Consider the following 19,181-nt stretch of genomic DNA (forward strand, 5'->3'; position numbering starts at 1 on the left):
ATTGCTACAAGTTGGAGACCAGCCTGGGTGTGTCAAGCGCCAGGCTCATAAGAAGACCAACTCAACAAACAGCATAGAGGCAAAGAACCAAAGAGAACACAGCAGGAGCTCTCCACACCTCTCAGATCTGTCTTCCTCTTTCACACTAGCCAAAGCATCTAAGTCTGACACTGCTTCCATTCACTCTGCTGTGAGACACTGGCGGTTGTTGGCAGCCATTTGCTGTTATCCTTGGGTTTGTTTTGTTGTTTATGAAGCAGGGTCTAGACATGTGGCCCATGCTGGTCTCAAATTCTAAAATTGCCTGATTTGGCCTTCCATATGCCGGCTATATTGCCATGCCCCATTAAGATGCTGTTTTGTTTTTTATCAAGTTGGGCGTGGTGGTATACACCTTTGATACCAGCACTCAGAACTCTGTGAGTTCAAGGCCAGCCTGGTCTACAAAACTCTGTGAGTTCTAGAACTGCCAGGGTTACACAGAGAAATGCTATCTGAAAAAATAAAAACAAACAAACAAAAGATGCTGCTTTCTCAAGACAGTATCAATCCCTTCGATAAAGAGCTATTCTCCCTCCACCCTGCCATATGCACACACGCAAGCAGACTTCAAACTTCCCGTTTAGGGATGAGCACGCTGCAGTCTGCAGTGTTCTCTGCTCGCAGATGAGATGTGGGTCTGTGGGCTGACTGCTGGCTCCCGCTGAGAGGAGTTTCAGAAGGCAGCTGAGAGATGGTACAGGGAAGGTCGACTTTGCAATCTGTGCTCTTCACATAATGATAAATCTTTAGGAGACGGTTTAATATTAAGCCCATTTAGCAGAATAATAGTAATTAGCTCCCCATTGCGTCCTATGACCTAAGTAGCCACACCAGTTCTTGATCAAATATCAGTCAGTTTTGGGTACAAGTTCTATCTGGTAGAGGGGGCACTAAATTCAATCAGAAAGTGCACCTTGAGACGTTAAACAACGACTCCATTGATCTCTGTCTAGAGAACAAATTGCTTTCCCGTGGGGCCTGGCTCTGACCGTCCTCCTGTCTGAGCACCTGGAACCCACGGGGTGGAGAGCGTCCTCTGACCTTCAGTTCTGTGCCTTGGCGCACACACGCCCTGACCCTCGCACACACTAAACAAACAAATGTGGGTGTCTCCAAACCCAGCAATGTTTTCTCCACTTGCACTGAGAAAAGAAAAAGGACTCAACATGAACTTTCTATCTATCTTTGTCTTCCATCTGTCTGTTTTCAAGGCAGGGTTTCTTTGTGTTGCCCTGGCTGTGTTGGAATTCTCTCTGTAGATCAGACTGGACTCAAACTCCCAGAGATTCGCCTGCCTCTGCCTCCTCAGTGCTGGGATTAAAGGCATGTGCCACCACCATCCAGTGGACTTTTAAAAACTATTAGCAGTAGGCACATAGAAACATACGGTTTTAAACCAGGTGTGGTGGCCTGCATTCCAGCACTGGGAGGCCAGAAATGCAAGCCCTGGCCAGGTGTGGTAATGGTGACCATTACCCCAGCATTCAGGAGCAGAGACAGAATGATCTCTCTGTGAGCTCCAGGCTGTCGAGCCATCATAGTGAGATTATAGGAGAGGGTGGAGAGTTTACTGAAACTGTAATTTTATGGGCTGGGGTTGTAGCTCAGAGGCAGACTGGTGAGTATGCAGAAACAAACCTTACACCACAGAAACAAACTGAGCCCCCTGTGGTTTACAGAAAGGGAATTTACCATTAATAAGCAATGGGTTGTTTTCATCCCACCCAGGGCTCTAATTTCATTGGCTAAATAGGCAGTCTGCTCACACAGCTTGTTCCGAATTCTTTCGGAACTCCACTTTCCCTTAGCAATATTTACAGCTTGGCTTTCTTTCTCTTTTAATTTCTCTCTCCCCCCTTCCCTCTCTCCTCCCTTCTTCCTTGTTTTTTTTGGGGGGGAGGGCAGAGGGGATGGACAAGAACTCACTATGTAACTCTGGCTATCCTGGAACTCACTATGTAGACCAGGATGGCCAGAGTTCAGAGAGATCTGCCTGCCTCTGTTTGCTTCCCGAGTTCTGGGATTAAAGGCGTGTGCCACCACACCCGGCAATATTTATAGCTTTTAGTTTCCCGAGAGCAGGGTGTGACGGCTCACTCCTCTAAATCGCAGCGCAGCGTTCTGCAGAGGCTGAGCAGTACAGCTCGGGATTCTGGGCTACACAGGGGAGTTTCAGGCCAGCCTAGGAAACTGGAAAACCCTGTCTTAATAATAATAATGATGATGCTGATAATTTAAAAAAAAAAAAAACAGTACTGACTTTATTTATCAGCCACAGTCAGACTTTAGCACCACAAATAGTTGGGGGCGTGGGCGTGAGGTTGGGGAACGGAAGGGGGCGTCGAGGCAACAGGAAGTAGGAGGAGATTTCTAAAAGCTGCCAGAGGCCAGAGGTCATTTGGAAACTGGAAGAATTTTCTTTCGGCGGTTTCCATCTAGTTCGAAGATGGAGGATGCTGGAAACAAGGAGGTGAGAGCTGTTTTTCTTTGTCGATCTGGCTTTCCAAGTAGGTGGGTTTCATGCCTTTCTTTTCTGAGTACACCCGGCCTTTAATTGAGGGCAGGGGAGGGAGGGAGAAGAGAACAAGCGTTACAATTTGTTCCACTTTAATGAGTCCCACGCAGGTGTGTGGCTCAGCAGCGGGCCTCTTGCACGGTCTTACGCCGGGGCCGCAGGGCCTGGCTGCAGAGGATGCGTTAGAAGAGGAGGTTGTGTTTTGGAAGGGATGTTTTGTTGGGAAGGAATTTATAGAGTACCGTGACTGGAGGAACGTATAAAAGTGGGGAGTTAAAATGAAGTCAAGGATTTGGGGTAGCCGGCTGCTTCAGAAGGAGCAAAAGACACCAATTACCCTTAGAGAGCCAAGGCCTCAACCCACACGTGCCTGGTGCCTGCTGCCTGCTGCAGGACTTTCAGGCTCCTTATCTTCTCCTAGAGTCCTCAGCGGTGAGGAATTTCGGGAAGGCGAGCACGGCTGGTTTCTAACAGTAGGAACCAGGCTCCTATGCGGTCTCCAGGTCTCCTTCCCAAGATTTCTATCTTTCTTCCATTTCCATCTTTCTTCGTGTAACAATTTTGTTAGGTTCAAAAGTGAAGGCTTTCTGAAAAGATTATGCAAATGTAAATCTTGAATGTCAATGTGAAGCTAGTTGCAATTGAGATGTAAAAGCACTGAGTTGCAAAGTAACACCAATGTTAACTTGTCTCACCTTGCAGCTCTTGGGGGTTGGGGCTTGCAAAGAATTTAGGCTTGGGGGCAAACAACCAGGGATTGCTTTTTATTTGCTTACTTATTTATCTGGTTTTTCAAGGCAGAGTTTCTCTGTGTAATAGTACTGTTTTTTCCTGGAACTCATTTGGCCTTGGGCCTTGTACTCCACGAAATCCGAAATCCGCCTGCCTCTGTCTCCCAAGTGCTGTGCCACGACCTCAGGGCTAGAATTCCTAAACTCCTAATGTTTGACTGTGGGTCTGCATCCGTTTCCAACAGTTGCTGGAAAACGTCTCTCTGATGACAATGGGGCTAGGCACCGATCTATGTGTGTAGCAGAATATTGTTTGGTATGGTTACATTGACTTGTTTTCCTCTCCCGCCATGTTTGTTTCTATTTTCAGTCTCTGGGTGATCCAGCCTGTGGGTGCTGGTGTTCCAGGCAGTGTCCCGGTGGGCTCTTTCTCCTGGCATGGGTCTATGGCTAGACTGGTCATTAGCTGGCCATCTCCTCGATCTCCAGGGGCCACCATTACCGCAGCATAGGCACAAACTGTCGGTCAAAGTTTATGAGCCTGGGTTAGTTTCCCGCTCCCTCCACTTGAAGCCTTGCCTGGTCACAGGAGACGGCCAGTTCAGTGTTGTTGCTTGGACTGTCTTAGCTGTGGTCATTCTGTGAGCTTTCCTTGTGCCAGGTTTTTACCTGGCCCCCAAATTTCCCAGCTTCCAGTAGTCTCTTTCAGTTCTCTTCTCCTCTGTCCACGCCCAACCTGATTGCTCATGTTCCTGTCCCCACCTGCCCTTAGTTCCCTCACGAAATCTCTTCTGATTCTTCCTTCCCAAAGAGATCTTGGCATCTCCCTGTGAACCCTCCTTGTTAATCTAGTCTCTCTGGGTCTGTGGATAGTTACTCTTTATTTTACAGCTAGTAGCCACTACTGAGTACATACCGTATTTTATCTTTCTCAGTCTGGGTTACCTCACTCAGGATGGTGTCCTTGTTTGTAATAGTTGACTTGAGTTATACTCCATTGTGTAAATGTACCAGATCTTATTCATCTATTCCTCACTTGAGGGACATCTAGATGGCTCCCAGGTTCTGGCTAGTACAAATAAAGCTGCTTTGAACATAGTTGAGCAAGTGTGTCCTTGTGGTATGATTGAGCATCCTTTGAGTATACGCCCAAGAGCGGTATAGCTGGGTCTTGAAGTAGATTGATCTGCCTTTCCTTTTTCTCTTTTTTGGTTTTTCAAGACCTGGTTTCTCTAGTTTTAGACTCTGCCCTGGAACTCGCTCTGTAGACCAGGTTGGCCTCACAGAGATCCATACACGCGCCTCTCCCTGAGGGTTGGCAGTAAAGGTATGCGCCACCATGGCCCAGCTTCTCTTTCTTTTGAAACAGGGTTTCTGTAGCCCTGGCTGTCTTGAAACTCAGAGATCCACCTGCTTCTGCCTGGATATCCCCAAGCCTGGAATAAAAGCATGCACAAACCATCACCACCTCTAAACTTTAACTTTTTTGTCCTCCAGGTTGAAAATACAGTAGTGTTTGAGAAGTTATATGAAGATGAAGCGAAGACAAGGAGTGTGCTTAGTCTGTTATCTACTTGCTAGTTTTTCTGTATTTAGCTATGTTTTCTGTAGTCTCTGTGTTCCCATAATTAAATCGATGGGTGTTTATTATTGAGTGTCAGCAATGAAGGGAAAGAGAGAGACCTCATCCTTGTGTGGAGTTCAAAATCTGATGACGTCAACTCACAGAAAGCACCCCATAGGAAACTGAAATTGGCAGGTAGAAATGAGGCAGTATGTGGTTGATTTTGCTAGAAAGGGGTTCCAGCAAACTAACACTTGAACTGAGACTGAGGGAGGAAGGTATAAGAATTGAAGTGGAATTTGAACCTAGGACTGAGGGAAAGCAATTTTTGGGGTGAGAGTTACAGTGGAGCCTTCTTCCCCCCAAAGTCAACTAGTTCTGTTGCCTTTGTCACTTTCTTCCTATTGCTTTGTTGCTATCTCATCTGTCATCTAGTGCTTTTGGTTTTGTTCTGTCTGCTAAACTTGGCCTGAGGCTCATTATGGCTTCTATCTCATGGTGATTCTCCTATATTTGCTGCCCAAGTGCTAAGATTGCAATTAGAACATTTTTCTTTTCTTAAGATAGTCTCACAGGGAACTCACAAGTTGTGCATGCTTTTAATCCCAGCACTTGGAGACAGAGGCAGGTGGAACTCTGAATTTGAGGCCAACCTGAAGGGCGTGAGTTCCAGGACAGCCAGGGCCATTACACAAAGAAATCCTGTCCTGAAGGATAGAATTTTTAAAAAAGGAATCTCCTAGTATAGTAGGATTCAAATTGTGTTGCCAACAAGCCTGCTTTTCCTGTTGGTTCCCTCATTTTCTCCAAGCATTGCTTCCCTGTCTCATAAGTCAAACATCAAATGATGCCCCATGAGAATTCACCATGGCAGTCATGTGCGGTGTATATAACAGGTATATGCATGTACCTCTTGGGGACCTTAGATGTGAGTCAGTTTAGAGCAAGGAAGGGGGTGTGCTGGCTCAGGACACAGATAACTGACTCCTCTGTCCCCAGCTGAGCAGCACAAGAGAGCCAAGAGAAGTGGAATGCCTGATGTCTGCTCAACCGAGCACATCCTTTGCAAAGCCCCCTGCAAAGAGGAAAAGACCAAAAAAGACAGCAAAAGAGGACGGTAAGAGTCTGAACATGCTTAGTCCTGTGTCCAAGCTTTGTCTGAGAAACTTAGAAATAAGTGTAGAAAAAGAATGGGAAGTGTCTGCACTTGGTTAGTTCTGTATCCTCTGATGTCTGAGTCCTCACCTCTGTTTTGGAAAGAAAGGCACTTCTCACCTTCTGCCAGACTATCATTAACTCCTATAACACTGGCTCTGGTAGTCATTTCACCAGGAACTAATTAAGAGGCAATGGTTGGGGGCCATTGCACATGCTATCCTGAAACGTAAGTGGTAGAGTGGAGGGGTCGGTAGTGGGCTGCATAAACTCTAAGGATTCTTGCTGTCAGTACAGTCTGTCTGTCCTTGAGATGTGTTCTAGAAATCTTACAGAGCTGTAACTGTGAAGCACAGAGGCTGGAGTGCTGCTGTGACTGGGGTCAAAGGACTGGGTGGCACTGAGTTGATGGCCTCAGATCTTTAGTCAGCACCCTGGGATGGAGTGGGAGCCACCTAACTGCATTCTTTCTTGGAGGGTCTTCAGAGGAGCACCTGTGCACATTCACTTAGGCTTAGCAAAGAACACTGGGTTTTGAAAGTCCAGGCTTTGAGGTCGGTCCCCTGTAGTCTGTATGATCTTTGGGTGATTGAAGCATGCCCCTCTGTCTCCATTAGAGACATACATGAAGAACCCACCAGGTCGTGCGCTTCATTCAAATTCTATATAGCTGTGCAAAAGTTGTTGCTAGCTGTATTCCCTCTGTCCCTCAGATTGTAAGTCAAACGAGAAAGCAGGAGGCGCTGAGACTCCAAAACCCCCTCCTAGGAAAATACCAGTTCCTCCTCTACCGGACTATCTGCCCCCAGTGAACCTGATTCACCGAGATGTTTTGCGGGAATGGTGCAAGAAGGCGAAGCTGAGCAGCAAAGGCCAGGTGGAGCCCCAGTGGGGGGGCCTCTTGCTGAGTGGGAGAGTGGGACCAAACGCTTTGCTAACACCTCTTTTTTTGTTGTTGTTTTTCTGTCTTAGAAATTAGAGACTTACAAACGACTACTTGCAAGTTCTTTCCCCAAGCAAATGGTAACTATTTATTTATTGAGATTGTTTAGTATTTAGCCCAGGCTAGCCTGGTGGTCAAAGTCAAGGTCTGCCTTCCTCCCGTTGGTCAGTTTTTAGACATGCTCTGCCCTTCATGCCCAACATGTAACCTTGTACTTTAAAGAAGAGTGGCAGAGAGAAAGTTTGCTTCTTTCAGTAGCTCTCTTCCCTCGTCAGGGAATAAATTGATAATTGTCTTGGCTCCTTCTTTTCCTTTACCCCTAGTTTGAAGCAAGAACACGAATAAGACTGAAGAAAATCCTTTTCAATTTTGGTGCTGGAAAATGAATCTAAGGTTTTAATGCATGCTCTGTCAATCAGCTGCCCCCCCCGGTCCCACCCCCCCTTTCCTTTTCATCTGTCTGTCTGTCTGTCTGTCTATCTTTCTGTCTATTTAAGATAGGGTTTCTCTGTGTAGCAGCCCTGGCTGGCCATCCTAGAACTCATTGTGTAGACCAGACTGGCCTCGAACTCAGAGATCCACCTGCTTCTACCACCCAAGTGCTGGGATTAAAGGCCTGTGCCAAAGTGCCTGACTCTTTTATTATTATTATTATTATTTTAAAATGAGTCTATATGTGGCCCAGGCTGGCCTAAAACTCAGCCTCCTTTCTCGGGCTCATAATAACACATGTTGCCACCATACTTGGATTACTTTATTTTTGTTAATTTGTAATTTTGAGATTTATTGTGTGATACTTGCTGACCTGACACTTGCAGTAGCAGTCCTCCTGCCTCTGTATCCTAAATGCCTGTCTGGCATTTTGATTTTGATGCTAGGATTCATTGTTGCCTAAGCTAGTTTCAGATTACTGGACCACAGGCATGCCACACTGGGCTCAGCTGAAGTACACGTAGACTCTTCACTAACTCTAGTCACCCCACTCTCTGGGTCTCCTTTAGTTTTGTGCATTGAACCCAGGACCTCGCACGCACAAGGCATGTGTTCTGCTACTTCGCAGTTCCTTCAGCTTTGCTTGGTATGTTTAATTTACCCGTTCTGTCTAAATGAGACTATTCTGTCACCGATACCTCCCTCACGCAAAGCCACATTTTTTGATTCTCTTTTAACCTCTCTCTCTTTTCTTTTAAAGTTTATTTAAGGGTAGGAGTATTTTGCGTGTTTGTTTTTTGTACCATGTGGGCTTCTGATGCCCTCGGGCTAGAAGAGGACACAGAGTCCCCTGGAGTTACAATGAATGAGCCACCATTCAAGTGGTAGAACTGATTCTGAGTTTTCTGCAAAAGCAGTGAGTGGTCTTGACTACTGACCCGTCTCTCCAGTCCCTTTTCTCATGTATGTGTGATCGTGTACAGGTGTGTGGTTCGGCCAGTTTGTGGAGGTCAGAGGACAACACTGGGTATATCGGGTCTTGCTTTCTCTTTTAAGAGAAAAAAGACAGAGTCTCTTTGTTGTTTACTAATGGATACACTAGATGTGTAGTCTCCCGTTCCACCTCCCATTCTGCTATAGGAGCACTGGAATAGAATTACAGGTGTGAGCCGCTGCATGTGCCCTTTTATATGTGGACTACGAAGATTCTAATTCAAGTCTTTCACAGTGTTTTGCCCGCTGAGCTGTCTTTTCCCACTCTTAATATTTCTTACTATTATCTATACTATCCCAGCAGGACTTAGAGAACATTCCTGACACATCAAAAGAGGCCAGGGTGAAGATATGTCGGAAAAAAATGAAGACGGAGGTGGAGGAGGTGATAGTTCCACTTGAAGTGGTCCCTGTACCTGAGGAGCAGATGCCTGCCCTTACTGAACCTCCTGTCCTCTATGAAGAAGTCAGCACGACCGTTGTGACCACAACTGCCTCGGAGGCAGTGTTGGCATCTTGGTCTAGAATTGCAGCCAATGCTAACAAGAATGAGGCCCTGCAGTCCATTACAACACCTGAGACCTATGGTAAGTTAAATATTCGAATCAGCCACACCCACCCATCCAGGGTAGGGCCTGAGAACTAGTATCCCTTGGTATTGTTGAGATAGGGATCTAAAAGTATGACCCAGGGTGGCATCTGTTTGGTTTGGTTTCCATATGCCAAGATTACTGGTGTTTATCACCACCCCTGCCTCTCCACATTTCTAACATCTACCTAAACAATTGTGAGGATGCTGATCCAGGGAGTCACACTGTGACAGTTACTTCTTCAAATGACTCACACACCAAGCAGGAAGCAATGTGCTTTGGTGTCATTTCTTCTCCTTTTTTTAAAAAACACTCTGGGATTAAGGCTGGGATCTGTTGGTGTCTGTTAAGTAGGCGAGACTAACAATCTCCAGTTTCTCATTACAAAATAGATTCCATTCAGAAAAGGCATGTTTTTTGGGACAAAGCACCATGACCAAAAAGTTGAGGAGGAAAGGTTTATTAGGCTTACACTCAACTTTGTTGTTCATTTCTCTTTTTTGGGGCGGCGGGGGGCGTCGAGACAGTTTCTCTGTAGCTTGAAACTAGCTCTTATAGACCGGGTTGGCCTCGTACTCACAAAGATCCACCTGCCTCTGCCTCCCGAGTGCTGGGATTAAAGACGTGTGCCACCACTGCCCAGCTGTTCTTCATTTCTGAAGGAAGTCAGGACAACAACTAAAACAAGGCAGGATCCCAGTGGCAGGAGCTGATGCAGAGGCCATGGAGGGTGTTATTTGGTGACTTGCTCCCCATGCCTTGTTCAGCCCACCTTCTTATAGAACTCAGAACCCCTCAGCCCAGGGATGTCACCACCCACCGTGGGCTGGGCCCTCCCTGGTTAATCACTAAATGAGAAAATACCTTATAGCTGGATCTCCGGGAAGCATCTCTTCAGCTAAGGCTCCTTCTGATGACTCAAACTGTGTCAAGTTGACACACAAAACTAGCCAGGACAAGTCATCATAAGCCTAGGAACTCACACTTGAGTAGAAGGATCGGGAGTCTTAGTCTCGAGAGCTCAAAAGATGGAGCCGAGGTCTTGTAGAGGACTCAGCTTCAGCAGTTGGGAGGCAGAAGCAGGTAGATCTCTTAACTTCTAGGCCTGCCAGGGTTACATAGTGAAACCTTATTTCAAAATAAAAGGTTGATACCCTTAGACCTAGCTAATGAAAAACCTTTAATTATTTGGGAATTTTATTTCATGTATGTGTGATGTGTTGGGATCAGACTCATGCAAGCTAGGCAAGTACTGTACCGAGCTACTTCCCTGGCGCCTAAAGGTCCCTTGCATATTTCTGCAGTAGGGAACAAGATCGCCTGAGATAAAGGTTGGATTCCCAATCTTATTTTAGGACTGACATTTCCTAGAGGCAGGGAGTCTAAGCCAGAAGGTTGTGGTCAGTCTTGTGCATGCGTCCATGACTCCATCTTTAATAGCTTTGCTCTTCCCACAGGGGAACTGTGGTGTGTGGTCCACGGGAGAAGCCTTCCTGCAGACTCAAGGGGCTGGGTTCGGCTGCAGTTCCACGCTGGACAAGCCTGGGTACCTGAGAAGAAGGGGAAAGTGATTGCCCTCTTCCTGCTGCCAGCCTGCACCTTCCCGCCCCCACACCTGGAGGACAACATGCTGTGTCCCGCGTGTGTTCACAAGTGAGTGTGCTGTGGTCACACACAGACGGTGGGAGCTTGAAGTTACCCGAGGGAAAGACACGTTCACTTGAGTTAGCCAGGGTTTGAGTATTGCTTATTTTGCTTGTGTGAGTGACCTCCACAGCGGTGGGCTTACAGAGCTGATACTTGCAATATGTAGATCAGGCTGATCTCCAGTTTGGAGCAGTCTGCTTGCCTCTGCCTCCCAAGTGTTGGGATTCGAAGTGTATACCATTAAGCCTAGCTAATAGCTTTTAGTTGTTTTAGGGACAGGGTCTCATTATGTAGCTAGGCGAGGCTTGAGTCCTCTTGTTGGGCTGGAAGATGGCTCAGTTCAGAAAGGTGCCAGTGCCGAGCCTTATGGCTGAACCCAGTTCACAAAGGTTGTCCCCTGACCATCACATGTACATCATGGCATCTTCATACACACACACACAGGATAGGTGTCATTTTAAAAAATGATTTTCTTACCTCTGTCTCAGAGTTGAATAGCATTGAGTAGGTTTGATAACAGTTGAAAGAAACCTTGGGAAGGTTTCAGTCAGCTGTGAGCTGGGGTGTGGTGGTGTATACCTGTCCCGCAGGAGGACTGTCCACAAATTCAAGGTCACCGTGTCTTTGTCTCAAAATTCAACCATGTTTGCTTAATCACAATGAATTTTTTTTTTGAAGGTGAACAGCACTATGGAAATTTGTCTTGTTTCTTTTGCTTTTGTTAAGACATAGTCAAAATATAGGACCAGGCTGAATAGGCGCCTCTCTCAGCCATGGCCTACATGGGGATAGAGTCTCGATCAATTAGCGAATCTCCTCCTTTGGCTTGGTCAAAGGCTCTTTTCACGAACTTTAAATTCTCTTGTTCCATGGAGCTTGGACTTCAACCGAAGTGTTTCCCAAGGAACTACATCCCTAGTGCAATTCAAAATTTTTATTTTGAGTCTGTGTTTTACTGTGTATGTAGCCTTGGCTGGCCTGAAAGTCAGAGAAATCTGTGTGCCTCTGTGCACCCAACTGGTAGGATTGTGTACCATGCCTGATCCTAAAGTCTTAGGGTTTCTTTGGTTCTTCAGCATTAACTGTTTTAGCTATTTTTGTTTACTTTTGAGACAGGATTTCCTGTAACCCAGGCTCACCTGGAATATAAGGCTAAAGCTACCTTGAAGTTCACATTCTCCTGTTTCAACTTTCTGACCATGGGACTGGGATTAAGGGTGTGTCCCCCAGGCTTGGTTTGTCGGGACTGGGGAGCTGGGGATCAAACTCAGGATTTCTTTCTTCTTTTCTTTTTTCTTTTTCTTTTTCTTTTTTCTTTTTTCTTGGTTTTTAGAGACAGGGTTTCTCTGTGACTTTTAAGCCTGTCCTGGAACTAGCTCTTGTAGACCAGGCTAGCCTTGAACTCACAGAGATACGCCTGCCTCTGCCTCCCGAGTGTTGGGATTAAAGGCGTGTGCCACCACCGCCCGGCTCAAACTCAGGATTTCATGTGTTCATTCCTACCCAACCTATCTTACCTATTTAATTTGATTCTTCCTGATTCTGGTTTATTATCTGGGTATGGCATGCTTGTAACCCCAGCACTTGGGAAGTGTAAACAGGGATGATGGGGAATTCCAGACCAGCCCAATCTACATGTGTTTTGGGGGTAGGAGTAGGGATGAGGTGGGAAAGGAAGAAATGAATGAATGAATAAATCTTTTTTTCCAGGAACAGGGTCCTAAATAAGAGCCTCCAAGGATAAGGGGAATCTCAGGTTTGGCTTCGCTGCTGTCATTACCTACTCCTTGGAGTGAGATACAGAACTGCAGCCAAGACTGAGACTGATGGAAATTCACATCTGTGCCGTTGAAGGTGCTCGGATCAGCCAGAAGCCATGAGGCCTTTTTCGCTAGTTGTTGCTGTAGTACTAGCAGCTTGGAAAAAGAGCCATGAATCCACCAAAATGCATCAGGTTCACCTCTTCGTTGTGAGGACTGCATACTCTTAAGTGACTATGCCTTTTACTGTTGTGTGAAAATAAGGTTTTGTTTGCATTGGATATGGCATCTCCAGATAGTACTTGCTTGTACCGCCATGGCCACAATGGGGTCATAGGCAGTTCTGTGGTCCCCTGTAAAGATTTAGCTCATGACTGTAACCTCTGCATGCCCCCTTTCCTGAGTTGTAGTATGTTGTTAGTGTGTAGTGCTTGGGTTTGTTTTCTACTGTTGCAATATTAAACCAAATCTGGTTTTTGGTTTTGTTTTTCTGTTTGATTGGTTACTTTTCCTCTGAATCCCTTCTGCCTCTCTCTGGACATCATGTTTTTTGTTTGTTTGTTTTGAGGGGTTCGAGACAGTTTGTCCTCTGTAGCTTTCGAGTCTGTCCTGGAACTAGCTCTGTAGACTAGGCCACTTAGAAAGATCACCTGTCTCTGCCTTCTGAGTGCTGGAAATAAAGACATGTGCCACCCACTGCCCGACTATCCTGGACATCATGTTTGAAAGGACTTCAGATGATGCCTGGAGAAGAGGGAGGCAGAGCGGGGCACCACCTTGGCAGGAGGTCTTTCCAACTAACCATCCACTGTGTGAAGGGAGTGAACACCACCACCATTTTGTGGACCCTTGTGCCAGACATGCGCAGTCGTTCCATAAAGGTGTTGAATGACCAAGGAACTAGCTGGCTTGACTTCCCTGGGGGACTGAGTATAGGTCAGGGAAGAAGCTTTTTGAGAGATTGATTGGCTTTGTCTAGGTGTCATCCCCTGAAGGACCCCTGTTGTTTACATTTGCCAGTGTGATACACTCAGCTGCCTCCCCTCATTTCTGCTCTCTTGTCTGACATGCGCATGGAGCTGTCCTGGAGGTCAGTACTCCATGTGCCTCAGATGAAGTCTGCGACAGGAGAATGGCAGGTGGGCTGGTTCTGCTTCCGAGGAGTCGAGATGAGATTTGCACGCCACCTTTGCCTCTAGGTCTTAGAATCCAGCTGTGCTGATAGGTCCTGTCTATAAGTGTGTGTCGTGCCTGCTGTAGATCGGCGTGGGAATCCTGGCACGCACAGCCCTCTGTTTTCCCTCGGTTTTGAAAGGACATGGAAAGTTCTAAGAATAGGTGCCATAGGCAGAGGGTGTTCGTGGGGGAAAACGAGTCTCCCGACAGGAAAGCCTGTGCCCTCCTGACACTGAGGGGAAGTGTCCAAGCCTTCCTAGTCAGTAGTGCTGGGGAGTGGGAAACAAAGATACAGCAATTTTTAAAATTATCATTTAGTAAAATACTCAACATTATGCCAAGAAAATGTCTGTATTTTGTCAGATGGAACTTTTCCATCAGAACTGATGAGGGTCTGAAATCCCAGCAGAAGGAAGGTCATGCGTATTCAAAGCTTGCCTTGGCTTCATAGAAAATGTTCTCATTTATAAACAGTGTGTTACCCTAGGCGGCCTCTATGAAGCGCAGCTGCAGGCCACCTGAGGCTTTGGCGGGTGCCCTTGGTGGGTGGGAGACCACAGCAGGTGAGAGCAGATACACCATTCAGAGAGAGCTGGGGTATAGAGTTTTTTTGGGTTACGGAGGGGTAAAAGAAGAGAGAGAGACTACTGGAGAGGAGGTGGGGGATCTGCTTGCCTCAGTGGAAAGCGGGTGGGAGAGGTTGGGAGTGGGCAGAGTTTGACTCTTAAAGGAGCAGTGTACCTGGGAGACAGACCAGACCAGCAGATTACAAAAGAATATAAAACCAACCTGGTCTGTATGGTGAGGTTATCTCAGTGAAAAGAGGTGAAGTAACTCACGTTAGAGCACTCGACATACATGAGACCTCAGATTCAATCCTTGCTACCACTAAACACCTAACAGTGCCCTACACCCCAGTCAATTCAAGTATGGTGCCATATTAGTAGGAGTGATTTAAAACAATGGGTCACCGAAGTGATACAATGGGACGTGCACAGTTATTACTTTGGCCAAATTGCTTTGGCCAAGAAAGATTTAATGTGAATCTAATGAAGACACACTCAGTCGTGATGTATGTAGTCAGAGTAATTCCTGGGTGAGCCCACTCAGTTCCCTGTTTCTGATTCTGACGTACTTAAATAAACCCAAATTTTTGAAGGAAGTTAGTAACTGTTATGCCATTCAAACAGCTAGTCTGGCCCCTCTCACATAAAATCCCTCACTACCATACTACCATTATTGACTGATTGGGATGGCAGGTTCTTGGGAAACTACCACATCTTATGTAAAACTGTATGTTACATACTTATGTGATTTATGTGTGTTTTAGCGGGAGAGGGGTGCCCACAAAAGCTGGAAGAGAGTATCAGGGTCTCTGGAACTGCAGTTAACATTGCAGGTGTGTGTGTGTGCGCGCGCGTGTGCGTGCTGAAAACAAACTTGGATCCTCTGGAAAAGCAGCAAGCACTCTAACCGTTGAACCATCTCATACTCACATACCTTTGCTTTGGGGTGGGGGTGGTCTCACTATATCCTAAGCTAGTCTTGAAATTGCTTTTTTAGCTTAGACCATCTGCAAACTCAACAGTAACCTTTCTGTCTTGAATTCCACAAGGCTGAAATTATAACAGTGAGTTGTCATTAACCCAGCTCTAAAGTTTATTGAAATATTTTTCCAATTAGGATACAGGGGGAAAGGGTTCAGGATGTCATGTGTTGATGAAGTGATGTCTAGCATGAATGAAGCCCTGTGTTGGATCAACACTCAATAAGTGGACTATAGTGTCCCTCACCTGTAATCACAGGAGGCAAAGGCAGTGCCTCCTTTAGTGCTGGCATTAAAAACTGTGCCACCGACCGCACCATGAGAATTTGTATAACTTGGGAAAATACTCAACTGAATATATGAAAAGATCCCTTGGACCCAGAGTTCCAGAAGTGACCCTCAGGACTCTGATCTACTTTCTGCCTCTCTCACATCCCCTGCAGCAACCCCACCCTTCCATTTCTTTCTCAGCCACAGCCTTCCCTCTGTAGAGCCTTATCTTTCGCCTGGAATGCCTTTTTCCAGGTGTGCTCTCAGAGTGCAGGCCTTGGAGGTGACTCAATGGGGAGAGTGTTTGTCATGCAAGCCTGATTTTGTCTGGCCTTCAGGTGGACGCCTGGAACCTAAAAGGTACAACGCCTTTTTTTTTTTTTTTTTTTTTTAATGTTTCCCAGACCAAACTTACAGCTTCCTCTGTACACTGCCGCGGGTTATGGTTTGACTTCTTCCTCTAGTAATGTCACCGTGAAATGTTTTTCTAATGAGTTCCCAAATCACAATCTTGTTTGCTGGAGATAAGGTCTGTAATCAGGGAGACCTTGCAGTTCTGAAGTCCTGATTCTCCCCGCCTGCAGCTCTGTGCTATTGCCCTGGAAGCTTTGCCTTTGTCCATGGTTCTAAGGACGTAATCATAGCCTTGTGTGTGCAGGCCAAGTACTTTCCTCCCTGAGTCTCACATCACAGTCTCCGAGAACAGAAGTCTAACTCACAATTGATGCTTAGTAGCTTTTTTGTTCATTTCCCAGCACTGAGAATAACTACAAGTGCTTGCTCCTTTTAAACAAACAAAGAAAACACCAAAGGATAAGAATTGTAAATGATTTAGAACTCAGTATGCAGATGTCTCAGGGATTAGAGAGAGATGGCTCTGGTTGAGAGCCAGAAGCCTACAGTGCTGGTGTCCCTCCATCTGCTTGAGAGCCTGCCCCTCCCCCCGCAGGAGGCCAGGATAGGCAAAGACAAGAAGAGTGGAAACGGAGCCTAAAGCACAACTCCAAAGCCAAAGGCTGCCTCTACCTCCAAATACAGGGGTTATACTAGGAGTAAGTCACTGTGGCCATTTTATTTAGTGTTGCGGCTTGAAACCAGGATATCATCCATGTTACATGAACACTAACTGCCCTCAGAGGTACATCACTAGCCTTCTAGCAATGTGTGGGTTTTGTTGTTATTTGGTGTTTTTTTTCTCTCTCTCTCTCCATCTCTTCCTCCTCTCCTCCCTCTCTCTCACCCCTTTTCCCTCCCTTCCTCTCTCTCTCTCCCTTTCTCTCTCCCCTCCCCTGTGTGTGTGTCTCATCCCTCCCCCCTCCTCTCCCTGTCCTTCCCTCTAGCCCTCCCTCCGTGCTTCCCATTTTGTTTCATTTTGATTTTACGCTTATTTACTTTTATGATTGAGTCCTTACCCCATGCCTGCAGAAGACAGTGTATTTCTTCTCTGGAACTGGAGTTGTAGATGGTCGCGAGCTGTTGTGAGGGTGCTGAGAGTGGAATCCAGGTCATCAGTAAGAACGGCCAGAGCTCAGAACCACAGAATAATCTTCCCACCCCTGAAACTGTAAATTTCTGTAAAGCATCCAGTCTGTCTGCTGCATTCCCTCCACTGAGCTTACTTAACACATTAGAGTTCAGAATCACCCTTTGCCTTTCATGTTTGTTTCTTTCATGTTTGAGTAAGAAAGTGAGGTCTGAAGATGAGGACCATGTAAAGTCAGAGAGAAAAACACAAGACTTGATATAAACACACTCTCTCCAGTCTGAGAAAATCCTGTTTTAGAGTCTATTTTAAGGTCCTTCCTACAGAGGAAATATGGTAAATTTGGAGTTATTGTTTGTCATTCATACTGAATCTTTTAAGTCCTCGAATTGATTGATCTTGATGCCCCCATGAGTAATGTCTCTTGAGAAAGGAGGAAGGTCCGCGTTCTGTCCGTCTTCATTCTGAGGTTCCTTTTCAGACAATGTTCACTTTTGTCACTCTGTCCTGGCAAAGCAACTCCAGGAAGAGTTTATTTTGGTACACCATCTGAGAAAATAGTCTGTCACGTGAAGAAGTCATATGACGGAGCTGGAGGCATGCCCAGCTAGAGCTGGTCACTTTGCAGTCATGGTTAGGAAACAGAAACATGGGGATGAAGTTTGTGTCTACTTTCTTTTTCCGTTTCTCTCCTGAAGAGGTAACTTTTGCGCTTTCTTTCTCTCTCTCTCTCTCTCTCTCTCTCTCTCTCTCTTCTCTCCTCCTTCTCCCTCCCCCACTTCCCTTCTATAACCCACTGAGTAAACTCTGTACTCACTCTGAAAAAAAGGAGTTAGAGTCTAGCCTGGGCTATATGAGACCTTGTTTTAAAAACAAACATCAGGGACTGGAGAGTTGGCTCATGGGTTGGGAACACTTCTGCTCTTACAGGAGCCCTGAGTTTGGTCCACATCACCTATATAGAGGCTTACAATCAATCCATAACTCCAGTGCAAAGAAATGAACACTGCCTTCTGACCTCCATGACACCAAGCACACATTCTGTGCACACAGATACAAGCAGGCAAAACATCAGACATATAAAAGAATATAATTAAAAATTTTTAAAAAGTCAAAATAATAAATAATAAATTAAAAAAGAAAACACTTTTGAGATTTTATTTTTACTTTATATGTATTACATGCATGTCTGTGTACCACATGTGTCCCTCTATGGACAGAAGTTGACCTTTATACTAGGAATGAAGATGAAGGTAAGTTTGACAGTAATCATTAATGGACTAGATAGCAGAAGCCAAATAATTCCGAAAGGAAAGAAAAGAAAAAAGTAATTTTCAGTTGGGCCTCATGGCCCAGGCCTATTATTTCAGTTGCTCAGGAGGTTGGGAAGAATCACAGGTTAGGACTTGCCTGGTTATAGTGCATTCAAAGCCAGCTTAAGTAACTTACTGATGCTCTGGCTTACCGCACACTTCAAGCCAGCAAGTTCACTTACTTGAGGTTATATGGGCACACACACTTCTAAGTTCTCTTCCAGAATGAGGTCAATATCTTAGAACTAAATCCATGAATAACTAACTGAGAAAGTTCTGGGTCAGCAAAAGAGGAAAGAGAATATACTCCAAACGACCTGCAGACTTTAGCTGGCGTGAACTGGCAAAAGTTAAGAGAACAATGACCAATAGGGCAGGACAGCAACTGATCTATGAATACAGTTAGGAACCAATAAGAATTCATTCCATTGGGCATACTTTCTCAAAATACAACATTCAAGTAAGAAACCTAGGAGACAGAAAAGAGGCAAATTTGATAGATTCTTAGGCAGAGACAGCAACAACCAGTGCTGATTCACATAGAAAATCGAAAGTTGCAAAGACAAAGGAGAGATGAAGGGATAATGAGGTTGAAGAAAATAGATCTGGAGGGATGGAGATTGTGGTGGTTTGAAAGAAAATGCCCCCAAAGGGAGTGGCACTATTAGGAGGTCTGGCCTTGTTGGAGTAGGTGCGAGCTTGGAGGAAGTCTGTCACTCTGGGGACAGGCTTTGAGGTCTCTCCTCAAACTTCACCCACTGTGAAGTCCAGCTGCCTTCTGGTCAAGGTGTAACTAGCACCATGTCTGCCTACTTGTCCCTACCATGATGGTAATGGCCTGAATGACCCTCCAACCCTGTAAACCACCACCTCAATTCAATATTTTCTTTCTATGAGTTTCCATGGTCATGGTGTCTCTTTATGGTAATAAAAAAAATAAAAATAAAAAATCCTAACTAAAAGATGTTCTTCAAGGTCACATCTGCAAAGCCTTGTTCTTTGCACAACCACAAGGTATGAA

General features: G+C 45.7%; 1 protein-coding gene and 1 long non-coding RNA gene across 3 annotated transcripts; one reads left to right on the plus strand and one right to left on the minus strand.

The window, feature by feature from the left end:
* The first annotated feature begins 2,361 nt into the window (after nt 1-2,361).
* Dppa4 (developmental pluripotency associated 4) lies at nt 2,362-12,859 on the plus strand. Of its 2 annotated transcripts, none has more exons than XM_048454333.3 (7): nt 2,362-2,512; nt 5,852-5,969; nt 6,721-6,884; nt 6,980-7,030; nt 8,677-8,962; nt 10,423-10,618; nt 12,323-12,859. In XM_048454333.3, exons 1-7 carry the CDS (start codon nt 2,489-2,491, stop codon nt 12,354-12,356), a joined length of 873 nt encoding a protein of 290 aa, XP_048310290.3. In that variant the 5' UTR covers nt 2,362-2,488; the 3' UTR covers nt 12,357-12,859. The 2 variants fall into 2 exon arrangements, with proteins under 2 accessions (XP_048310290.3, XP_048310292.1); XM_048454335.3 differs by having other exon boundaries at nt 2,476-2,553.
* On the minus strand, nt 9,409-17,361 carry LOC146895653 (uncharacterized). Its single transcript, XR_015000597.2, has 2 exons — nt 16,777-17,361; nt 9,409-10,515 (listed from the first exon to the last, which is right to left on the minus strand). It is a non-coding gene; the product is annotated as an uncharacterized LOC146895653 (long non-coding RNA).
* Nucleotides 17,362-19,181: the final 1,820 nt, after the last annotated feature.

Source organism: Myodes glareolus, chromosome 2, assembly GCF_982192425.1.
Source record: "Myodes glareolus chromosome 2, mMyoGla1.1, whole genome shotgun sequence".
Classification (NCBI taxonomy): domain Eukaryota; kingdom Metazoa; phylum Chordata; class Mammalia; order Rodentia; family Cricetidae; genus Myodes; species Myodes glareolus.